Genomic DNA, 23,573 nt, shown 5'->3' with positions numbered 1-23,573 from the left:
ATGGAAAATAAACAATTGAAATATGAATCGAATAGCACTTGTAAAACGTCAGAATAATCATTTAAATTTAACATTGTAGAGAGTTTTTTCAATATTTCATAATGTTTTTCGTTCTTTTAACACTTGACTAATTTTCGTTTGCATTGAGTAACAACAAATAAATTTATGAAATGTGCAACAATTTTTCATCTCAGCCGATTGTATCCTAAATTCAAACCGTTCCATTCCTCTGCACGTGGGGTAATACTTACGTTTATTTAATTTGTACATTACAAGAACGAAACGAAACAACTTATTCGAGGGTTTGCCCTTTTACATATTTTATGACTTAATTTCTAACCATTCAGATGCAGCCAAAAGAAAAATTCTCCCCTCAACGAGTTCTGCTTTTGCTCTCTTTTTATTTATTTTCCTTTAACTTGTAGCTAAATTTTCCCCTTTGGGTTTAAGTTTCTTTTATATTTTACACAGTTTTTTTCGCTTTAATTTCTAGGTTTTTTTTTCGTTTTTTCTATAGCCTGTACTTGAAGTTGAATGTTTTTAGTTTGCGTCGTGCTAATTGCCTTTCGGTTGAACATTTATCTGTCTATTAGGATTACGCAAAATGCAAATGAGAATTTCTCCATGCTTCGAGGAAACAGTCGCAAAGTGGCAGTCGAAAGCGTTTTCTGTTCTGGTATTTGCGGAATATATTTTCCCCTTGCTTCTTGTTTGTATTTTGAATGCAGTGTTTAGCAGCTTTCTGTAGGGTGCCATCTGCCTAATTTTGGCTATAAAAGTTACAAAGGTTGGAAAGAGTCGATCGAAAAAAGCGCCTCTAGGTATGCTAAGCAGCCTATTTACACCATTTCCAATTTCTAAGGGAACCAAAGACTTAGATAGCTTCATTGTATGATACAAAGTCGTACATAAAAAAAGGCGACAACTTGGCTTGATTTCGGTTTTATCTATAGTTAGGTATATCATATATTTACGTTCTCTCTTTTTCTTCTCGTTTCGGTTTTGTGCTAAATATTACGTATACGTCGCTGATTCATAGAAAAACGCAATAACCAATAGAGTTATGTTGTATGCATACGTTATAGTTATTATAGTTACAGCTTACGATTGAGTTGAGAGTGGCCTTGAGGAAGGTGTTGGGCGTTGAGCTCACCTTATGTCCGCCTCGAAGGGCTGTCTACACGTTGCCGCCTCCCTGCGCGATTGAGGCTTCACATAATGCCAAGGATGCCGCTGCTGCGTACCTTTCCAGTGCCAGCGCCAACACCATCGCCATCGCCACCTCAGAACGCTGGCGAGGAAGTGGCGCATGTCGCAGCCGAGTGGCGCACATCCTGCCGATCCAGGACGCTTCCCTGTCGTCCGCCGGGCGGGACGGACCGGCGGGGGCGTGGCCAGAGCGGCGCCCAGCAGCGCAGCGATCCACCTGCAAGCGCCCAGCTGCAGAAGCACACAAACAGGTACACAAACAGACAGCGAGTGGGCGAGGGGCGAGGATGCACTGGTGCCGCGTGCTGCATTGCTGCTGGGAACTCCCCTGGAAACGGAATGGGAAACACCTGTTTAATTTACATCTTTATTGCTGTCCTTATACTCAGACATTGGGCGAACTGAAAAGACGTTAAGTAGTTTGTTTTGGGCTGTGGGTGGGTGAGTGTGCACTGTGAGAAAGTATCACCGCAATGGGCGATACATACAATTTAAATCAAGAATACTTGTACTTACAATATTTAAAATAATCAAATTTAAATTAAAATTTGTATGCCATGTCAAATGTTAAATGATAATGTTCAATATTATCGAAATATATTTTGTATTATCTTTGACTGTGTTCCCTGCATTAATCAATGATCCTTTAAAGGGGTTACATTTTCATTTGACTATCAAAACTTAGCGTCACATAAAGTAGCAACTTTAAACGGATTACCACCTTCCACAGAGGGCAGTGGGTGGTGACACCCAGAAAGCGGCCAAACAATAAAACTGCACAGATAAAGGAAAAGCACGAAACAATACTTGGATTGTCACGAAAGTCAAAACAACGAGCAGCTAAATAAAACTAACAAAAAAAATCTTCAACTGTGCGGCATGAAATAAAGGCAACAGCAAAACGAGAATAGTAAAACGGACGACTGTTTACAACTTACTGAAGCTGTTGCAGGTACAAAAGCTTCAAATGCACCAGCAACTTGCAACTGGAGTTTACAAACAGAAAGCTAAAATCAACATTGTGAAAACCTTAGTCAAGGATTGCGAACCTTGCTTACTTGGGTGTAAATACTATTTTGTAATGAATATTGCTCAATGATACATTACAAATGTAAATAAAACAGATATGACTTAATTAAAAGAGTATTTCATAAGGAATTCTGTTACCATTTCCAATATTAATAATTATATAAATTAATATAGCTTCAATAATAATAAAAGTTTTTAAATAACCTGAAAAAACCCAGTTTACTTAGACCAAACCGAATTGCCGCCACTCGGCACTATTTTATTGGAATTTTTATTTCTATCAGCAAACAAAAGATATCAAAAAACTTTGTGCTGCCCCCTAATAACTTTTGATGCCCTAGCAGAGGAAAAACAATTTTATGCACTGCAGCTGGCAAGGATCGGTTCGGAGCGAAATGGAAGTCCCAACTTGCACTTTAAGTCCACCGTCCTTCGGCGGAAACTGAAAGCCTGAAAGTGAGAAAATCTGAAAGCCTGACGGCGAACCAGACCGAGAACTCTGACCCCATTGATGACGCAGTGGCTGCTGCTGATGCGGCAAGCCAAACAAGACAGAGATTCACCAGATGTCGCTATATGTGCTGTATAGCTGTATATGCTGTATATGCATTACAGGTAACAATGAGCAATAAAAAGGAAAATAATGCAAAAAGTAAGCACAAGATGGCCGCGTAGGAGTGAGAGTGGAAAACTTTGGCGCTGCAACACGATGGTAACAAAAGCGGAATGGCAGCAGAAACAACACTGTCGACGGCATATAATAATAACAAACAAACAAAGCAAAATGTAACGGCAAGGAACAATGGTAAAAGCAGCAGAACAAGAGACAAAACATAATAATAATCAGAAACAAGTGTGCCAAAGCAGTTAACGGAAACAACGCGCATTGCATGCGCAATATGCTGACGGGGATGAGTGCCCCTCGTCCAGACCCCTAACACTCGGAAAAATCGGAGGAAGAAGTTAAATCCTATTTAGGAATTCGATTTCTTATTTAACAACGCATTAGATTAATTAACATGCTGTAGGTTATAAGGTATTGCATAAGAATAGCTTCCTTACAGCAGTTTTGTCTAAGGAGCCCTAAAAGTATGCTACAAATGTTAGCCATTAACAGTAACAGAATCTTCAGCTTCTACAATGTAACATTTAAATACTGTTCGGAAAATACTGTCAAACCTTTAGAATAATCATTCCTTATTTACTCTTTATTAAGTCCCGATATTGTTGAATCTAAAAATGTAATGTTGAAATATGAATTGCTTGGTTGTTCAAGGATTTTTTAGCAGTGCCTGCATAATTGTATATGCTCTGCGAAAAGACAACGCCGTGTGACATTATCTAGCAGACACGGTTGCTGCGACAACGACGACAACTTGACATTAGTGAAAGTCGCAAAGGAAGTAGCGTGCAGCAACTGCTGTTCTAGCTTTTCCAGCTTTTCCTGCTGCCGCTGTGAGTTTTCCTAGACAGTCGCAGGGGCAGGTGGTTAGGGGGCAATCTACGGGAGAGGGGCGAAGCATAAGCATAATTTTCATGTGGCACGCGTGCCAGATTCAGCAGGAGGCCGAGACCCCAAAGTTGGTAAGGCAAGTGCATTTAAATACACTGCTTTTGAAAGAACTTAGCACGACGAATAAAGATATTCTTAATACGTATGAACCACAGTCTTACTTAATTATGTATAGAGCTAGTTTTAAGTTTTAGTAAGGGAAACAACAATTGTAACTATTTTTGAGTGAAATATAAAGTCATTCGTTGTCTTTTAAGGAGTTTCGATCTAACAACCCTTATTAAAAAGTTCATATACCCTCGAATGTTAGGAAATCTCCCGAAAATATCTTTTGCCCCCTGGCTAGATTTGCTTGGCAAACATTGACGGTTTCCAGAGTGGTTGGTTACAGACACGGCAGATGAGTATAAATAGGTGACGGGTTCGGGGGATAATGGTTATCCAGCTGGGTTACGGGGAAATACTCTGTCGCTCCATTCCAGATAATTTTCACGTGCCACTTTTCTAGCAGATTTCACTTAGCTGAGCTTCCGTCTGGTTTAGCTCGAAAAATTGAAAGAGACACCACTTACCCCATCAGCAGGCACTTTTCCCCAATATAGCGAGTCCATTCACTAATCAATATTTGCTCATTGGCTTCCGAACCGATTCCTTTACACTCTTTTGTTGATGTTTTCACGTAGTTTTGCCGAGTTTAAACAACACTTTGTTGGATAGTTATTGTCACCTCTAGGTAGCTTGCAACTTTCCCCCGTTTCTGTTTCAGTTTCCGTTTCCTCTGGCGCCCTTTGGCACTCTGTTTTGCCGGACTCTTTTTACGCTGGCCTGGATCTTTCTGGGCTTTTGTGTCACTTCTTGGGCTGCCCGAGGAGCTTTAGCAGCTGCAATTTCTATGGCTGCCTTTGGACAGATTTCAGCCATTGATATGCTGACTCAGGCCTGGTCGTCTGCGTATTAACTGCTCTGGGGGGATTTGGATCTCGCTTCTGGGTCTGAGACGGAAATTCTTGAGCTTCTGTCGGTACTTAACTTAGCGCGCAAATTCGCTCGCTTAAATGTCTCTTTTTAAACGAACTTAAATTAAAAGCGTATTTACTTCTTAAACGTCTGAGATAATTGCATTCACGTTAACGCCACGGTAATCGCTCAATCCCCTTGACTTTATTTAACAGCTTTCTAGCAACTCACTGCACAAGAATTTCACCTAAAGCAGTCCCAAATAAATTCAAGTTGAACAAATATTAAGACAACAATTATAAATATAAAAGAGTTTATGAAAACTTGACTAAATTCAAGCAGTAAATGGTCTGCCACATAACTGGAAATCTATTGCCATGTGAAACCACTTTTCTTCACCATTAGCTCATGTCGACTTCTGGCTTTTTATTCGGCTGCAATCGCATTCTTTTCCGCTATTACTTTCAACCGCCCATTCAACCCATTACTTTTTGTTGTCTTCCAGGCCAAAACTCGTCGTGTCACCCATTAGCATTCCCATTGTGCAATTCCGTTTTTGTCACAGTTTCATTTCGTGCATTCCCTGCTTTTTCAAGGACCCATTGTTGTATTTTTTGTGGATATCCTGTGGCTGTGTGTGGGTGTGTTGTCGTTGATTTTACTTACCATTGAGCACATGTACTGTAACGCTTTTGGGCTTTGCATTTGATGGATTACACTGATAATGCCCGGAGTCTGACGGACGCGCCGATTTAATTAGGAGGAACGATGTGGTCGTATCGCCCTTATTGGTGACCACGGACACGCCTCCGCGCGGCGAATCGTAGTTGATGATCTGCGGGTGAGAGGGAAACTTCTAAGGGTTATAAAATATTTTGCTACATTTCCTGTTGGGCGGGGGCGAGGACTCCACGATTTTCTAAGCCATAAAACCTAGGCCAAATTACGCATACGCACTGTTGCACACTAGCCAAATTAAAGTCAGTGGGCGGCGTAGGAATAGACAGATTGCAAATAAAACCGAAGCAAAACAATAAAATTAAATCTCTTTGGAGCACAAGGGAAAGAAAAGGGAAAGAGTCAGCACTAATGGCAATATTTTTTCCCTTTCTTGTCACAGCCTCTATAGAAAATACATAACAATAGAGGACCGTCAACCCTTAAAACCCAATACAATAAGCCAGGGGCAAAAGCATGAAGTGTGGGGAAAACACCTAAAGTGGAAACTAAAACGTGGCCAAGTCCAAACAAAACCGAAATCCATTTAAAGCCAGGAACCGAACCCTTTTCCCCAGGCTCTGCTTCCACTTCCTTCCTTAAATGGCATTTCCTAATATAAAAAACCGAAAGAAGGAAACTTTTCGCTCGGCAAAGCTAATTTAAAAGTTACTAAATTGAACACTAAAGGGTTTCCACACTTTTCTGGCTCTTTCGGGAGGAGGAAGGCGATAATGACGCCCCAAAGTAATTGCTTGTCCCCGAAAATGAAAGTGAGTCTGGGATTAGGGAACTCAGACTCACAGCATTATTATGATTCCAGAAGATATAGGCTGGCGGCTCCGGTGAGTTTTGTATGATACAGGTAAGGTTTATAGTGGAACCACTTTCTATATACAGATCGGGTGCACCGATGATTTCCGTCGAGGGTTCTGAAAAAGGAAACGGTAATTAAAACGGTGAAGTGCAGAAAATTGTATTGTGAATCAAACTGGAATAAAATATCAATTAGCTAAGAGCGAGATTTCCATCTGTGATGAAGGTAGCGAGGTGAAAGGAAAAACATGTTCATCCTTTTCAAGAGACGCAATTGAAAGGCGCGAAGAGGGAGATGAAAATATTTTCCATTATACTACACTCTTTTGTTATTTAATTCAATCAGAATTTAACGCGGAAACTTTAACCTCTCGAAAGGATGGAAGGGACACTTTTTGTAGAAGGGTCTATAAAGAAAGTGAGTTTAAGTTCTCAGCAAACTTGAACGCGTAAGAGTTAAGGGCTCATTTCATAAGGAAACACAAGTTTTCCAAACACTCGGGCAATATATTTGGTGCAATAAGAAAAATGGTAGCAGGAAACATTTCCGGATTTGATTTGAACAGCAGTTTCAAGTATATTGGCGGAGTTTAGTGTAACCAATGGGTGTAATATTGCATGCCAGCAATTACACCCATTTAATGCAGTAAAGCTTAAGCATAAACTATACATGTGCACAATACACTTTTGACTTCCCCAACTTACCAACGACATTCAGGTGAATGTAGTGACTCATGTGGGGTGTGGTCGATACCTGGCACTCGTAGATGCCGGAATCGCGATGTTGCGGGTACTTGATTTGCAGCATCCAGTCTTCAGTTTGCGGCTGATGAATGGCCCGAAAGCGCTGATCCGACGTGTATGTGTATCGGCCAACTGTCAGCAAATGTATGTCCCGATGTCGCACCCACGACACCTGAAGCAACATCTGTAATGATTGAGAGGAAGAGCAAAGTTTTAGCACGGGAGTTAAGATTTCGGATTTCATTTGTTCGGCAAACAGTTTAAAAAGTCAATTTCATACGCAGCTGCTTGAATGAAGCGTGCTGTTGGGTTCCCTTTGTGTCAGGGCCACACGTGTAAAATGCAAATTTATTTCGAAATATTTTATATGATTTTTTGCTTGCGCTTGCCAAGGTAAACTTTCAAAGGACAAGAGCAGGTGAAGTGATTTCTTTGCCAGACAAAAAATTGATTGTAACAATGTGTGTGGGCTAGCACACACGCCCACACTGAGAAGAAAAACGCATAGGCTGGGATGGAGTTCGCCAATTACAATATCTCAAGTGCTGCTAAATATAGTTTTTTGCCAGAAATGTGAGACCCAAGGCACTTTAATTTGCAAACTGAATTAAATTTCCGCCGTAGCTGAATATAAATGCGCAAAAAAACCAAATTAAATTATTAATAATATTTTGTTTTCCCCTGTGCACTTGGGACCACGCCTTTGCCAACCACCTGCTGTTTAATGCTCGACTTTTCCTCGCCGAGGGCGCAACATTTTTAAGTGACGCTGATTTAGGGATTGCCTAAGTCACGAGGGGGGTTAACAAATTCGAGCGGGGGGCACTGATGAAAGAGCGGGGTGGGAAAGTGGGTGGGCAAGTGGGAGGGCAAGTGGGTGGGGAAGGACACGCCTGGCTGTGTTGCGTGTCATACGTCAGCTGCGGGAATTTTCAATTTCAATGACAACAGCTTAGCAACATCCTGCCTAACGATGAACGACGACGTCGAGGACGACTTTGCCAAAGTTAATGGACAAGAAACTCTGGGCAGGAAGGAAGGCAGGAGCAGCTATGAGCGATGATAGGTGGGTGGATGGGGGTGGCCCTTGGACCAGGTGTTAGTTGCCAGACACAAAGGTAAACTTTGGCAGCTGCTTAAGCAAAGTTGCATGTAATTAACACCCGAAGTCCTTCAGCAGTGATACCACAGCACAGGTGGAGTGGGGCAGCAACTTTTACGCACAACCACACACATTTTCACTGGTTTTTGCCGCGCTCCTTAACTTTTTTATGCGCATTAAGCTTGTTTACAGTGTCGTAAAATTTTAAGCATATCAATATTTTCCTTCATTTACTGCTTGCCAAACGAACATCAAAATCTGGAAATATTATTTTACAGCTCAATTTGTGAAGCCGAGAAAAGATATACTCGTACTCATATAAATTATGTATTTCGCGGTAAAAAGCACTTTGAAGTCGTGGAACGTTGGTGAGGTACCAAGATATATTGCGAAAACTAAATACAAATTTTAATAAATTACACGCCATTATTATTTCTTCAAAGATTGAGCCGCCCAAAGAAATCTCTATCCCATGCACCTTTCACCTTTCCACTAAATAGTACACCGTATTTCCTTGGAATTATGGAAAAGCAGCGGGTTTTTCCGACTTTGGCTGTGTGTGTCTGGCATTAAAACATAAAGCTCTCCCCGAGCAAAGCGCAAATGAAAAACGTCATTAATAATGCAGGGACCATCAACATCCGTACGCTGTTTATCATTATAGACGGTGTGAAGCAAAGAGCACACATATACGTACGTACGTAGTACATACACAAGCGTAAAACAGAAGGATTTTTCTTCATCGTTTTCCCTGGCACTTTCCCCACAGCACCAGCTTAATTCTCACCCAGATGCTGCCAAATCTCAGCAGCAATGATGTATTACTTCAGGTGGAAAGGTTGGGGGGAGGTCGGAGAAGCGGGAGCGAAAAAATGGGGCGGAAGTGGGTGGTTTTGGGGCGGCTTGTGGCTTGCCGCAGAACTGAAAGCTAATTAGATCTTAAGCTGCCACACGAAGGTAATGAATATATTTTGCAGGTTGTCTAATGTGTTGGGTGTTTTTTCGGGCAGCTGATGAGCAAGAAATGGATATTTTCCTAAGCTGTCTGCAGAATAGCATTTTATAGGAGGGATCTAAGGTCTTAGGAATTTTGAACATTATGTTTGTTACAAACAATGTACAAACTATAATTGGCTTACTTGCTAGCATAGCCATTTGTATGTTGTTCAGTACCTTAAAAAAGTATGCTTTATAGTTAAACCAACATTCTTTAAGTTTATTCTCGCATGCAATTCACTGTTCACTGCTCACTGAGAAAGTCCTTCGAATATCACCATCAAACTCCAAACTTCCAAGAGCTCCCTGTCCTTAATTAACTCGTTCTCCAGGACACAAAGGAGGAGATCGATGCGGCTATGCCACCTAACACGTTTAATGAAGTTATCCCGGGAACGTAGTGTGTCGCACATCCTCGAGCACAAAACTTTCGCATCGTCCTACCACAAGGTGGAAATCATTTAGCCCGCTCTCGATACTCAACCCCAAATTGAGGTTGCCTGCTCCCCCAGCCCATTGTGTACAATTTAATAATCACGCAAATTAGTTTTCGAAACCGCAACTCAAACAAGCCAGAACCTCTTGCTAATCACTGGCTGCCAGAAAGTTTCCCTCAAAATGGGAACACCAATGTGGGAGGGAGGTGGTGCATGCAAGCCCCGAATTCCGGGACATGTAACATATTATTATCGGAAAAACGGGCAGGGACCTTCTCCGGTCGTCGACGCCGCCGGAAGTGACGGAAACCAAGTGACTACGGTCTAGATGTAACGGTACTGAGCTCCTGCCGAGAAGGCAAAAAAAAAAAAAAAAAAAAAAAAAAACTAAATGAATTTTGGGGCTTTTTGCTACATTTGAATAGTTCAGGTGAGCGAAGGCCTCGACCGGAAGTGGAGGTGGAAGTGGTGGTGCTGGAGATTGTGTTTGTGAAATGTTTGCGGCACTTCCTTCCGCTCACGACGCAACGCAAAAGTTGAATAAAGTAAAATCTGTTTCCTGTTTGGGTATAATTAATCATTGCGTTCTCTGGCAAGCGGAACAATTAGCCAGCAGGCCCAAACTCCGCCCCGCATTTGGGAGCAGCCAACGTGCTAATTAGCCAGCCAGAAAAACCGAATACACAGTGGGGCAGCCACTCATGCACAGCCAACAAATCGCAATTTGATGGCAACGACAAAGAAATTACACGATAATTACAAGGCAAATAGTCAAATGATGGCGAGCATGTGATTTATGGCGCTAAACTCTAGATAGAGGTAAGGGAGTAATCATAACGTAACCGACAAATATTTTAAACTTCAATATCATTTTTGGATCAGTAGGGTCACCTTACTGGTTTTCCTTCCAGTGAGTCCGAACCTGCCACACATATATTGCAACTCACCGTCTTATTGCCCAGATTCTTGACTCGGCAGTTCAAGTAGGCCGTCTTGCCCAGCAGGGCGGTGACGTTCTTGGAGAAGGCCTTGTCGAAGTAGGGACCCGCATTGCGGGCCTCCTCCAGATCGATGCTGTTGCGATGGAAGCCGGATGCCAGCTGGGAGGAGAATATGTTGCTGCTGGCGCTGTTGGCGCTGTTGGCGCTGCTGGCCTTGTGGAGGCTGCTGCTCGGGATTCCCGTGATGGTGGTGGGGCTGCCGGAGGATCTGCGACTGGCATCGGTTGTCAGCGCATCGGATTCGGAGGCAGCGCTTGATCCGGCAGCGGGATGGCCGTTTTTGTTATTTCCGCTGCTATTGTTGCCGCTTCCGCTTCCGGCGACACCAGTGGGACCAGGAGCAGCCGGCTCGCCTGCTCCAGCTGCAGATCCTCCCACTCCTTCGTTGGGCAGGGCATTGTTACTGCTACTCATATCCTTCGAGTTGTAGGAGTCGCGCTGAGCGGCGTAAGCTGAAAAGGGAATTGCATTGTACATGTTACAGTCTTGAAAACCACAATACACAACCAAAGCTTAAATAATTCCCTTAATCAATACATTTTAAAAAGGCCTTTGAAAACATTTAAGTCGTATCTCTTTTTATAATTGAATGTTGTACTTATTTATTAATATTCATTTGACAAGGTCACCTACCCTAAATTAAATAATGCCCATGGTAATTCCGAAAGGTGTTTTCCCTCGTAAATGTTTCAAATTCAAAAACTTTGCCTTAAAGTCCTTCAATCGATGGCCATAACAAGCGAACTGGAAACCCGAACCGGGAAACCTTGTAACTCGTTTGGCTTGAACTTTTAACAGCCCACAACGCAACTCCCAAACCTTCCACCTTTTGTGGCTGCCATTTAGGTAATTAGCGAATTAAGCACACACACACACACACCATACACACTCATACCAAATTGGAAAAACACGTTTACAACTTTTTTGGGAGCGTAAACAAAGTTTTAGGTGGGTACGCAAGGTAAATCAAATTTTTTGTTGTGTTCTCCCCAATTTTTCAGCGTACTTTTTTTGTTCGTTCGCCATTTTTCGTTTATCAAATTTTCATGTTTTTCCGCACAACCCGACGGCGAATGCGTGTGTGTGGGTGTGGGTGTGGGTGTGGGGGTGTGTGTGCAAACTGGTTGTTGTCGTCGTTAGAGCAATTTTTATCCGGCATTTATCCATCACTTAGCTGCGAGAACGCCACTGCGTCTGGGCCAGAAACTAAGCTGCTACCCACAGAACCCTCGAATATGCCTCGCAAATATCTCGGGGCACTTGATACGCTTATTACATCGCAGCTAGCACTAACGTCTCTTTACGACACTCTCCTCCACCAGTTTTATGGACCAAGTCGGCAAGTCTGGCTAGCGACTTTATTAGATTAAGCATGTTGTGCACGTCGCCGCCCGAAGACCCAGACATCGAACAGTCCGCTGAACGGACTGAGATGCTTCCAGTGACTCGGTCACCGTGAAGAGGGCAAAACAGAAATATATTTTGGATTCTGGCCAGGTTGTTTATCAAAAATTACTCATACGCCGCGTGCACCAATTGCAAGTAACAGACCAAAATCGCAGATGAGTTCGAAGATGTGGCATTGTCGGTTTGAAATATTTTATAGGAAGCCAAACATATATTTTTTATTAAAAAAATATTTTCAAGGCGCAGATATAATCAGAGCTGCTTAAAATCGTTTCTGTGCTTTTGTGCAGTCTTTAAAAATGCCTGATAAATCCGAAGTCTAGTATCTGGGAAAGTTCCGGTCACGTTTTGTGCGACTGAGCTCATCGCCAAAACACATATCCCACATGCATGCTCGTCTTATCACTCCCTCTGCTTCCCTGCTGTGTTCCAGCCCCTGTCCTTTGGAGCCAGCCAGTTTACTACCCAAACTATTAGCTGAGCATCAGCATTGGCCCGCTGGCCATGTTCGTACCAGATAAGTCGAATATCCTTCATCATCTGCCCCAGCTTCAACTGCTTTGGCTCCGGCTCCTTCTCCGGCTTCGCCTTTTGCCTTCCTTCAGAGGTTTTCTATCCTCCATCCTGCTACTCCTCCATTTTCCCAAGCCAAAATGCTATTGACAGCCAAAGCGTTGGGAGCCGTCTGCAGTTTGGCCCTGCTCTTTGGTCTGCCGCCTGGCTTCAATTGGCAGTACCCAAACAATGTTGCTAATAACCTGACTCCAGCCATGTTCTGTTGCGTGGGAGTTGGGAAAAGGGGGCGGAAGGGGGCGGAAGGGGCGGCAACCGGGCCAAACATGATAATAAATAAAACGCCTCGGGCTAGAAATTAAAATAAATTGACTGCCTGGGACAAAAGACCGCACCGTCAACTGTTGGCTGCCAAACATAAATTAGACCAGCAGCGAAAATATTTATTTTCTTTCTTTATTATCTTTATGCCCTTGCAAGGAATCACTAAATTGAGGGAATATATTTTTAGATGTTAATCCAGAGTATGCTAGAAGTCAAATAAAAATGAATATTAAAAATATTTATAAAAATAATCTTGAATGCTGTATACTCTGATGCAAATCTTCTGATCTGCAAAAATCTGATGCAAACCCGATTGGGGTTGCATTCGAATTCGCTATACAAAATGAAATGCGAAATAAAATACCTTATGTTTTTTAAAGGGTATTAAGAAACGCATTTCGTGTTTGCCATCAAATGTTTGGTTTTATTCTGGGCTCCATTTCTGTTTTGGCTAAAAAGCGCCCTGCAGGAATCCGAAAGTCGTGTACCGGGGTCGCAGTTTCAGTGGCAGGCGCAGTCCTTGCCGTGTTCACGTCTCATGTCCCGGATCCTGAGTCCGGAGTCCTGTGTCCGGAGTCCCAAGTACCAAGTACCAGGTCCTGAGTCCCATGTCTTATGTCCCGGCTTGTTTCGTCGACGTCAACGTCAGCAACTTGAACACAAGTAGACCGCAGGGCATGTTCCTGTTGCTCATCTGTAGCCTCGTCTTTGTCTTGTTCTTGTTCTCGGTCCTGTTCTTCCCTCCCTTTCTGCAGCCCATCCTGCCATCTCTTTCCACTGGCTTGCTGAATTATTACGCCCGCACAGTTATTATTAACGAGGGTGGCGCAGTTCGGTGGCGGTTCTTGTTGTCAGAAACATTTGAAATGTCAAAACTTTTGGGTCCCCCCTCGCGCACGTGTTATGCATGCGTTTGTCTGCCTTCTGAGGTGAACTGTCAGGAAACATCAGCGAAACAGAGGAACGACAGTCACGCCTAAATTTTTAAATTCACTTAAAAAATTAAAAAACATTTGTGACTCCCCAAACGATTTGCACGGGAATTGTATATTTAAATATTTAAAGGTTTCCATTTGTCAGGGTGCCTTGGGCCTTGTGGCAGTCCTCTCATCTTTGTTTAATTTGCTAGGTGATTATTCTTAGGAATTGCGTGGAGAGCTTCCACGGAATCGGACAAGGTAATTCGAGCCGCAGGTTAATATTCTTGGTTAGCCTTAATCCTGCTTCAGCAGCCGCTAGATAAGATTTCTTTTTTCACGAAACTTGCTGGATGTCGGTGCTTAGTTACAAATAGAATGGGAATAGAAATACTTATAGATGCGCTCTCGATAAATACGAAAAGTAAGTAACCTATAAGCACTTCAGATAATTAACAAATTGTATTACCATTTTACAGATGTACCCGAACATAAATCTCTACTTCTGCGAACTGTGTTTCCTTTGAAAATACTTGCTAACTAATTTGAATATCCGTTGGCATGTTCTTTATCTGCGGATCTGGCCCACGACTGCCCAGTTCATTAGGGCCTAATGATGACTTAACTCCTTCCAGCCGCTAATCCTTTGGCATTCGAATTTGGCCCAAAGGCAGGCGCGTCATTAAGCCGGCGCACGGCATATGAAAAATGAAAGTCGAATGAACGCACACACACACTCGTCGGCGTTTTGGGCGTTTTGGCGTTTCGGGGCCCACACCCACGCAATCAGAGCTCGGAATTTCCACACCGCCTGGGAGTTGCTTCTGGCCAAGCCAAAACATTGATTTCCCAAGACTTTTCAGGCACACAAAATTAATTACCTAACCTAAAAACGGAGCCCACAAGGCAACAAAACCCAGAACACAAAATACAAAATACAAAAAAAAAGAAAAAGAATGAGTAAAACCAGCACACGAAAGACGTTGAAATTATGTAAGGACGGAATCGCCGAGCCAAGGAGGCGCACTCTCATTTTTCCGGCCACTCGATGCTGATAGATTTTCCCTCTCGATTTTCCGGCTCGCTTTGATTTGGCTCCGCTTTTCTGCTGACTCATTTGGGCATGACAACGGCCAAAATGAATGATATCGAAAATCGAAATCAATAAATGAAATTGGTCAAATCAATTTGGCAACAATTGCACTTTTGCGACTGGGGCACACAGAAAAGGGGGAAACTGGAGCACGAAATTTGATTAAAGTTTTCGTTTTACCATGTTTGTTGGTCTTGCGCCTGCCGCATAAAAAAGCAATTGGAATGGGAAATGAGCTTGGCCTGTGGATAAAGCCAAAACTGTAGCCGGAATTAAGGCAGAGGAAAAGCCATTCGGAAGGGAACTTTCTGGTGCAGCCAAAAGTGGAAACTTTTTACGACACTGGATTACCAAATTGTAAGTTGGCCTTATGAAAAATGGGCATAGTTCATTTTCGGGAATAAGATAATCTAATTATTTATTGAACGTGGGATATTTCAATCTCTACATGGCACATTTTCATATAGTTTTCTCTCTTTGCTTAAAAAGTAATTGAAGTATATGGAACTTTTTAAATTTAAATTTAATTGAATTCAAAATTAATAGGGTATGACTCACCTCCATTAGACATCAGAGCCATGACAACGACGAGCACACTGAGCATAATCAGCGCTCTTTGCCGACCGAAGTTGCAGCTGCAACCGCTGATGCTGCTGATGCTGCTGCTGCGCGTGTTGCCGCTGATGCGGCTGATGTGGCTGCTGCTGGTGTTGTTGCAGGTGGGTGAGTTGCCGATGGCCCTGTCAGCGGTGGATGGGCCACATCCTGGCCACAGTCTTATGCAATCGGTGCCGTATTGTGGCGAGTCAGTGGACTCCGGCTGCAGATGTTGTCGTTGTCGCCTGGCTTTGGATGCTGCCACTGCCGCCGCTCGTTGCCTTAAATTCGTTCGTTGATGCTGCTGCTGGTGCATTTCCATTTGAAAAGTTGCCATAATATTTCACTAGCGAGCGTGGTGCCAGCCCCTGCGCTCCTATGCGGATTTCCCTTGCTCCCGTTTGCTCTTTTCCGCCTCGAAAACCTATTTGAAAATGTGTTTGTGGACTAGATGGGGGGCGTGGCTGGGGGCGGCCTGATTAGCGCCTGCCGTCATCATCATTCTGCCGCGATGCGTGAAATTGCCGCTGGAAGAAGCCGAAAGGAAAGGAAATTCACTTGTGAATTTCCCTTCTATAGTTTATCCTTCTGCTGGCCGTGGAACTACTTTGCATTTGTTCTGCTCGACAAAGGCTGACAAATCGCCGCCATTTTTCCAGCGATTTATATTCTATTTAATTTCGGCTCGAACACAATCTCACTTCATCTTCATTAGCCAATTGCTGCCCATCCAGGATTGCAGGATGCCAGGACTCAGCTGCCTGCGAATGAAAAGGACAAACAGAACCGTTTCGGGGCGTTAAAAATGTTTGGAATTTCATTAAAAATTCAAACGTCAATGTCAAAATAAATGGAAATTTGTGTGTGTGTGTGTGGGTGTATGTTTGTGTTGGTGCCTTGGTCGGCACGTGCTGTTGTTGCTGCTCGGAAAATACCCAAAAAATGCCCGAAAACTCTGCCCTTTCCACCTGAAAAGAAAATGTGGGTCCCATTTCCATTCCCATTCCCATTCCTTACATATAGAAATATATATTACATTATCTCCGCGGCGCGTGGCTCGCCTGTCTGCTGGATTGGCTCTGTTTGCTTTATGAATGTGTTTCTGTAACTGGTGACAACAGTTTTCCCAATCCAAGAAATTGTGGGGATGACGCTGAAATTCGCGCTGCGCTGGCAATATCGTAATGTATTTTTATTAAAAAAGCAACAAATAATAAATTAAATTGGCCAGTGCCCGAAGTTTGGAATTTCTGGTGAGCCGGGGCCCAGCAAGGAATTTTAATTTGCATTTATTTAGGGCAAAATACTATTCATATTGAAACACATTTTAAAAGTAAAAAACAATAAGAGTAGAAGAAAATAGACCAAAGATAACAATCTTGTAGGAAATGCTTCTAGGATTTTCCTGTACCTTCTTTTTGGTGGGGGCAAAAATAATGGCAACTTTACGAAATATAAATAACAACTGATAAAACGCATTAAAAGTTCAGGTCGCATTAATTTTTGTTCCCCCAGCAACTTTCGCTATAAATCCTTTCCCAACTCGAGATCTTGAGAAAAGGACGAGCAACAGCAAACTGGCTAAATTAAAGATAACTTTTCACTCGATTCGACATTTGTGTGCACACCCAGGAGAGCACTTGCATTCCATTTTCCGAAAAACTTTCCACTAATGCCTCCCAGCGCTGATCATATTATGTCTATTTACAACTTTCATTATTCATTTTCGCGACAAGCGAAAGGCGGAATGCTACCATGGTGGAGGCAAGATACAAAGTGCCTGACAGAATCCAAAATAATGGGGCACAAAGCGTTAAACAAAAGGCGACAAAAAATCGTTGGGGAATGAAACAAAACCCAGGACTCGTCACAGTGTAAGTTACAGCAAAAGTTTCATTTAAAACTGTCGAGCTGAGTCGCCGAAACTTTTAAGCCCACCGCCTCCCTGGCGCTTTGAAAGTTGCAAAAAAATGTGCTCCCCTTGCGGGCAGATGTGGCAGATGGGGCAGATGGGGCAGATGGGGCAGCTGGGGATGGAAAAGTCATCAAGTGCAATGTCAGAGCCTGACAAAATATGCAGCAGCCCCCAGTTCGGCGTGTCGATGCGTGGCAAATGCGAGAGAAATGTGCCACAAAACTTTCGCCGGCCAACAATGGACGGCGCCGAGGAAAACTGTCGAAATGTGGCATAGGAAAAGCTCAAGGTGAAGCCTGCCGTAATTTTTCCTTTTCTCAAGCATTTTTCTCTGGCTGCTGTCGGTGGTTAGTTTTAATTAGTGCCAAGGTCCGTCCTGTGTTAAGCACGTCACGCTGATGGCCGGGCATTAAGTTGTAAGTGCCAGGGCGTGACCGGCTAACCACGCTCCCTCCCAACCGCCCACCGAACAGCACCCACCACCCACCACCCACCGACCACCACCCCCCACTACACCGCCCACCGAGCATCAGCCATTGAAAGAACACCTGAACCCAGGTCCAAGCCCATGCATAATTAAAGACCGACGTCTCATTAAAATTTCCATTAAAAACTGGGCGGCCACCCATACAATGGCTCAGTCCAAGGGGATAAGTTAATCCTTTCCACCGCAAAAACAGCATATTCTTTTTATATACGACTAGACGAAATTCCCGGCACCAATGCTTATACAATACTATAAAATATTACTTTAATATCAATGCAGTAAAAATCGTCAAAACTTTCAAATAAATGGTTTTTAAACCAAACATTTCAGAGCGAAGCATTTTTGTACTCTTTTCTGGTTCGACTATTTTTTGAGCGGGCTATCCTTTTAATGTTAAGTGGGGCATGGCCCATTGAAGTGGACATTGAAAGTGATGGGTCATCAATGCATTGACATTTAAAGCGACAGCTGTCAGGTCGAACAAAAGTGGAACACGACCACAGGACCTTCCTTCGCACCGATTAATCAAATATGCATGACCAGAGTAATTACGTTTGATTAACACCCATACGCACGCATATATAATATATAGGAGCATATATATATTTCTTTTAATTATGTCTTTTCTCGGTTTCAATTGTGTCTGATTCCCATCTATTATTTTTTCGCTCGACAATTTTCTTCTTTTGTTTGTTTTTGATTTCCTGCTATTTATCAAACATTTGCATAATATTTCATTCATTCAAAATTGGACTTTCAAAGAGTTGCAGTAGTAAACAAAAGGTATTCATAAAAATTTAAATCAAGTAAATACGTCAATGGCAAAGCAAATATAATGGAAGCATTTTGTGTTGCACTTGCATCGTATATTCAAATTTATTGTGCAATTTTAAAATACTGCAACAATTGTAAGCTGATTAAATAGAAAAATATATTCAGGTCACAGAGTCATAAGCAAATTTAATCAGCTACAGTTACTTTTTGCATCAATCCATTTCAATGAATTCGAGGAAGCCATTCACATAAAATACAATTTTTTGCTTGTAATTTGCTCAATTTTATAATCCTTTTTTAAGTAACAGGAGGGGTTTTAAGTGTCGATCTGAAATCTTCCAGGCTCAACCACAATGTGAAAGCAATTTGACTCCAAATATGAGTACGAGTATATGAGTAAGCTATTTTAATTTGTATAGAGAACAGACAACTTTGAAAGCCTACTTTACTTATTTGTATCTTTCGGTTACTCGCACGTTAAAGCAAGCTTATGAATTTCGTTTTTGTGTGACTTAAGCTGATTTGGGACAGACAATGAAGAGGAAAGTCAAGGCAAGGAAAAGGTTAAGTACAATAAAAATAATTTATGTATTTGGGCAACTTTTTGGAACGCAAAGTTCCATATCCCAGCCATAGTATATGACCTTGCTGAAGCAGCGTGTAAATAAAATGTTGTTTTATTTTCCGAGAAATGTCTTGCATAAAATAGCAATCTTGCCGGGCGGAAAGTCTTAGTTACCTTTTCTGAGCTCGCAGGAAATGGTGTTGGAAAAGCGGTCAAAGGTGCAGCTTAAGCATATTTTCTAAGGCAATCTTGGTAATGGAAATTTGTGGCGGTCGCCTCAGAAATATGTGCTGCATGACTGGAAAACTACGACTCTTAGTAAAACTGAAAATTAGAAATCTCACATGACCCATTTATATGTAGCCTTTGCAGTTCGAATTTATGGATTTTAGAGATACAAACTATAAGCTCAGTTAATTAATGGATAATTGGCTAATGCATTTTCCTAATCTGAAAGAGTTTAAATTGGCTTGTTAGTATGTTTCCAAGAGAACTTAATTACGTTTTAAAACAAACCAAATAAGGTTTAAGACCAGTTGCCTGCTAAAATTTCATTTAACAACCAGATCTCAAAGATGTTTGTCTATATTCCGTTTCTAAAATATTATTTATGTCACGGTGTTCGTTATTTAAATAAAAATATCCATCATTATTTTTAACACACACTTATCACTTAGTCTTAGCATCAGCTTTTATGAGATTTCTGGATCCTTTCACTACAACATTCAATAAGTTGATTGGAATCCCACCCACCTGTATGCTTAGGCACGTGTGTGCCAGAGAAATTCTTGACATTTTCATAATTAAATTGAGCTGGCAATCCAAGCCCCCTTCCCCCCTGTCAACCTTTTCATGACCAACATCCAACCGCAGCAAAGTGAAACAGCGAAAAAAACACAATAAACAAAAATGTAACCGTACCGCCCGTTGGCTCGGCTTTTCCGCCACTGGAAAAACCAACGCACCATTCTAACTCAAACAATGACACAAATGTGTGGGACTATGTTGATGTCTTTTTTTTTCTTTTTTGTAAGGCAATACATAACTATTGTTAAATAGACAACGAAATAAGAAATTATTGGATAATTAGCTCAATAAAATGAAAAGGGCTTACCTTGCCGCGCTGCCTTTGTCCTTTGCTCCTGTTTGTTGTCACTTTTCGTTGATTAAATGCGTTTTGATAAAACTTAAGTTTACTCAAGAGTTTCGGTACCGGATCGTTATGAACCTCGCAATTTTGCCAGTGTTAATTTTCACTTTTTTCAATTTTTTATCATCTATATAAAGGGACTTTAATGTTTGCTTTATCTCACCCCATCAAGGCCTGTGGACTCCTTTTATTTGCCCCTTTCTTTCATGTGTTGAATATCTGAGCCGTGTGATTCCCGTATTTAAACCATTTCTCGCCCTTTTTCCCATTTTATGCAAATATTCCCGGTTACGCGGAATGCGACCCTAATTTATGGCCCCAAAGGGAATGCGAAAGAAAAAAGTTAAAAAGCAAAAGTTCAGAAGGAAAATCGCAACATTTTCCGTGAAATTTAAAAAGGATAACTCAAAGTTTTTTTTATTATTATTTTTTTTTAATTCTCGGACGACCTTGGTGGTCCTAAAAAACTGAATAAAGCTGAATACAATTTGTTGTGTGAGTTGGCTGTGTATGTTAATATTCCACAGCCGCCGTGTGGCCTTGACAGGTGAGCATTGAGGTGAAGGATCAGTTGGGGCAGGTTCGGTTCAGGTTTCAGGTTTAGTCTGGCTTAATATTTCAGTACTTGTGCAGTATTTCGTACTAGAATATTCAAGGATCGCGCACACTTTGATTCGCGATATTCGTTTCACTTGAGTGTTGCATACTTGATTTTGCATCCTGGCACGCAGGTCTGAATTTTCATATTTCCGAACATTTTTTCATATATTTCCTTACTTTCACATTGCGTGCGTATATTTCACATTTGCTTATTTATTATTTACCTTTATTGCACACTGGACAACTTTTACTTTCGACTAGCGCACCCGTGTCCGTGTGAGTAAGCCCACATGTGCGTGTGTGAGTGGCGTATTGAGGTTGTCCTCCGAACAGGACCTTCCACCGCTTTTCACCGTGAGAACGAACCGAACGATACGACTGCACTGAATACACTGAAAGCCACACGAACGGCGTCGGCTTGAAAAGCCTGGCGACCAGCCAAAGCTCCCATTTTCCTCTTCCCCTTTTTGGCGAGAGAGCGAGCTTTTCCGCCTAGCACAGTGGGGCAAAATGCATTCATCCCGCCAACTCCCTTCCAGTCGGATTTCCCTCTCACCAATGCCACTTTCGAACTTCCCGAAACGCTCGCTGTCTCTTTCACATCCTGCTCTCTTAAGGCCAGCATTTAATGGCCATCTGTTGGCATCCTCACGGTGCCACAACTCTTTGCCCTGCTTTACAGAATTCAACACTTGCCAATGGTGCTATTTTGTACCACTTAGAAGGGTAAACTGAAACGCGAGTGCTCTTAATTTCTTATTTATTTTATCCCTAAAGCCACCTTTTCTAAATTCCTTGAATGTGGCTGCTAATAAGAAAGGAATACTCGCTTACTGCCTTGAGGGACATCTATGAAAGTGCCATTTATTAGCTAGGTTCTTTTCCGACGAATTTCTTTAAAGGTCACCGCTATTAAACATTATTCGTCACCTTTCAGTAAATATTATTCTTATCTTAGCATATGAGCTAGTTCATTTCCAAGTAATTGGTAGAAGGCTACGTTTCAAACAAATATGGGCAAACAAATGTGGGCAAAAGAATTTGCTTAAAGATATGTTCTTACACATGGGCTTAGGTGATTCTTCTTGTATAACTAGTGCTGTCAGAGCTTTGGAAAACGGTGTTTAAATTCCAAAAGCCATAAAACGCTATCTTGTTCCAAAGTGGGTGGCCACTGGACAGGGGAGTGGGAGACTTCTAATAGGCAGCTCCAGACACTCGGCCTTCTTGGGCACTTAGTGCACATTAAGTGCCAGGGACTTGGATTGTTTGCTGCCCAGTCGTTTGGACTCATGCCCAATCCACGCCGGACCCCATTCAGCATCGGAAAGCCCCGCTTTCTTCCTCTGCTGCTCCTTAGTCTGCTTCAAAGTTAACTGACACTTACACTTGCACTTCTGTGAAATCAAATGCATTCGCCTTGGGCTTGGATTTGGATTTCCTTTATGTTCGAGCAACTGCCCATTTCCAAGAGGCTGGAGAAACGTTTTTCTAGTTAACGGACATTGCCTGATTGGCATTAAACGAGTAGCACTTTTCGAGGATGTGGGATTTAATGATTTAGCCCTAATTTACTTTAGTCCTTAATTTATTTAGTCATTCGGCAATCGTTTTAATGGTTACCATATTGAAATGCAGATCTCCAAACACATTTAAACACATCCACTTCAGAACGCAAGATATTTATTAACCAATCCCACTCCCTGCAGACTTCTTCCGCCACTCTAGCACTTGTACATCAATCGAATTTTGGTCCAATCCCCTTCAGAAGGTCCCCGCACCTGACCCATTTCCCTCTCCACAGCCTTACCATCGATCAGGGCTCGAATAGTTGGCTTCGAGGGATCCTTGGCGAAGGCGTTTTTAGAATAGTGCATAACGCTCTCATAGTCGTAGGGGACATTAAAGGTGGTTGTCTGGTCCATGGCCATGAACTGTGACCAGTATTTCCTCGGGATGTTGTCGTAGTCGATTTTCACGTACTCATCTCGGTCTGGACGACTCTGCTCGTGGAACAGGCCCAGCAGGTGAAGGGATTCGTGTTGAATCACGGCCGGCATGGTGAGGCATCTCTCGTTAAGGAGAACTTCGTGCGGACCAAAGGACAAGGGTTGATAGCCCACCCGAGTGCCGCACATATTGGGCGATTTCTTGAAGGACACATATCGTCGGCCTGCGGGAGGAGATCCTTCGATCTCCTCGAACTGCACGCAGGTGTGCTCGCCAAAACTCGACATTGCTGTCCGCACATTGGCCACCTCCTGTTCACTGTAGTCCGTAGATATGCGGTAGTATACCTTATTGCCAGGCCAGCGCTGGAGCGGAGAAGTCAACGCATTTCGGGTCTTGGCCTCGGCCTGCTCGTCATCCACATGGATCTCGTTATAGTAGTTCTCGTAGGACTCGATTCCGTCGGACGTCACCAGGATGGGTCCAAGAAAAGTCGCCAAAAGCAGATACCGAACAGTTTGAAGTAACATTTCTTAAGCTGTGAGCAAACTACAACTGCTAGCCCGCTTTTATAGTCATTTAATTAAAATAGTTATCAGCTTTATTTCTGTCTCGAAAATATTCTTTAAAATAAGGCTTTACATACACACCGAAAAATCAAGTACAGGCAAAAAAATGTCCCCTAGCACAAACCTAACATACAGTGCAACATAAATTTGAACTTTTTAAGTGATTTTGTCTTCCTTTCAACATTTTGAAG

At 42.4% G+C, this 23,573-nt stretch overlaps 2 protein-coding genes across 2 annotated transcripts; both read right to left on the bottom strand.

Moving 5' to 3' along the window:
- Window positions 1–488: 488 nt before the first annotated feature.
- Window positions 489–21,293, bottom strand: LOC6552889. Its single transcript, XM_001979953.3, has 8 exons — window positions 20,971–21,293; window positions 20,228–20,390; window positions 15,334–16,133; window positions 10,468–10,973; window positions 6,947–7,169; window positions 6,230–6,357; window positions 5,375–5,561; window positions 489–1,559 (listed from the first exon to the last, which is right to left on the bottom strand). The coding sequence occupies exons 3-8, from the start codon at window positions 15,707–15,709 to the stop codon at window positions 1,150–1,152; spliced, it is 1,830 nt and encodes a 609-aa protein (XP_001979989.2). The 5' UTR covers window positions 15,710–16,133; window positions 20,228–20,390; window positions 20,971–21,293; the 3' UTR covers window positions 489–1,149.
- Window positions 21,294–22,587: 1,294 nt separating this feature from the next.
- On the bottom strand, window positions 22,588–23,343 carry LOC6552890 (low choriolytic enzyme). The gene has a single exon (XM_001979954.3). It carries the CDS (start codon window positions 23,341–23,343, stop codon window positions 22,588–22,590), a length of 756 nt encoding a protein of 251 aa, XP_001979990.1.
- Between the last annotated feature and the right edge of the window lie 230 nt (window positions 23,344–23,573).

This window comes from Drosophila erecta, unplaced genomic scaffold, assembly GCF_003286155.1.
Source record: "Drosophila erecta strain 14021-0224.00,06,07 unplaced genomic scaffold, DereRS2 tig00000000-arrow-pilon, whole genome shotgun sequence".
NCBI classification, from domain to species: Eukaryota; Metazoa; Arthropoda; class Insecta; order Diptera; family Drosophilidae; genus Drosophila; species Drosophila erecta.
The sequence above is the reverse complement of the archived record's forward strand: the minus strand, read 5'-3'. Positions and strand labels throughout refer to the sequence as shown.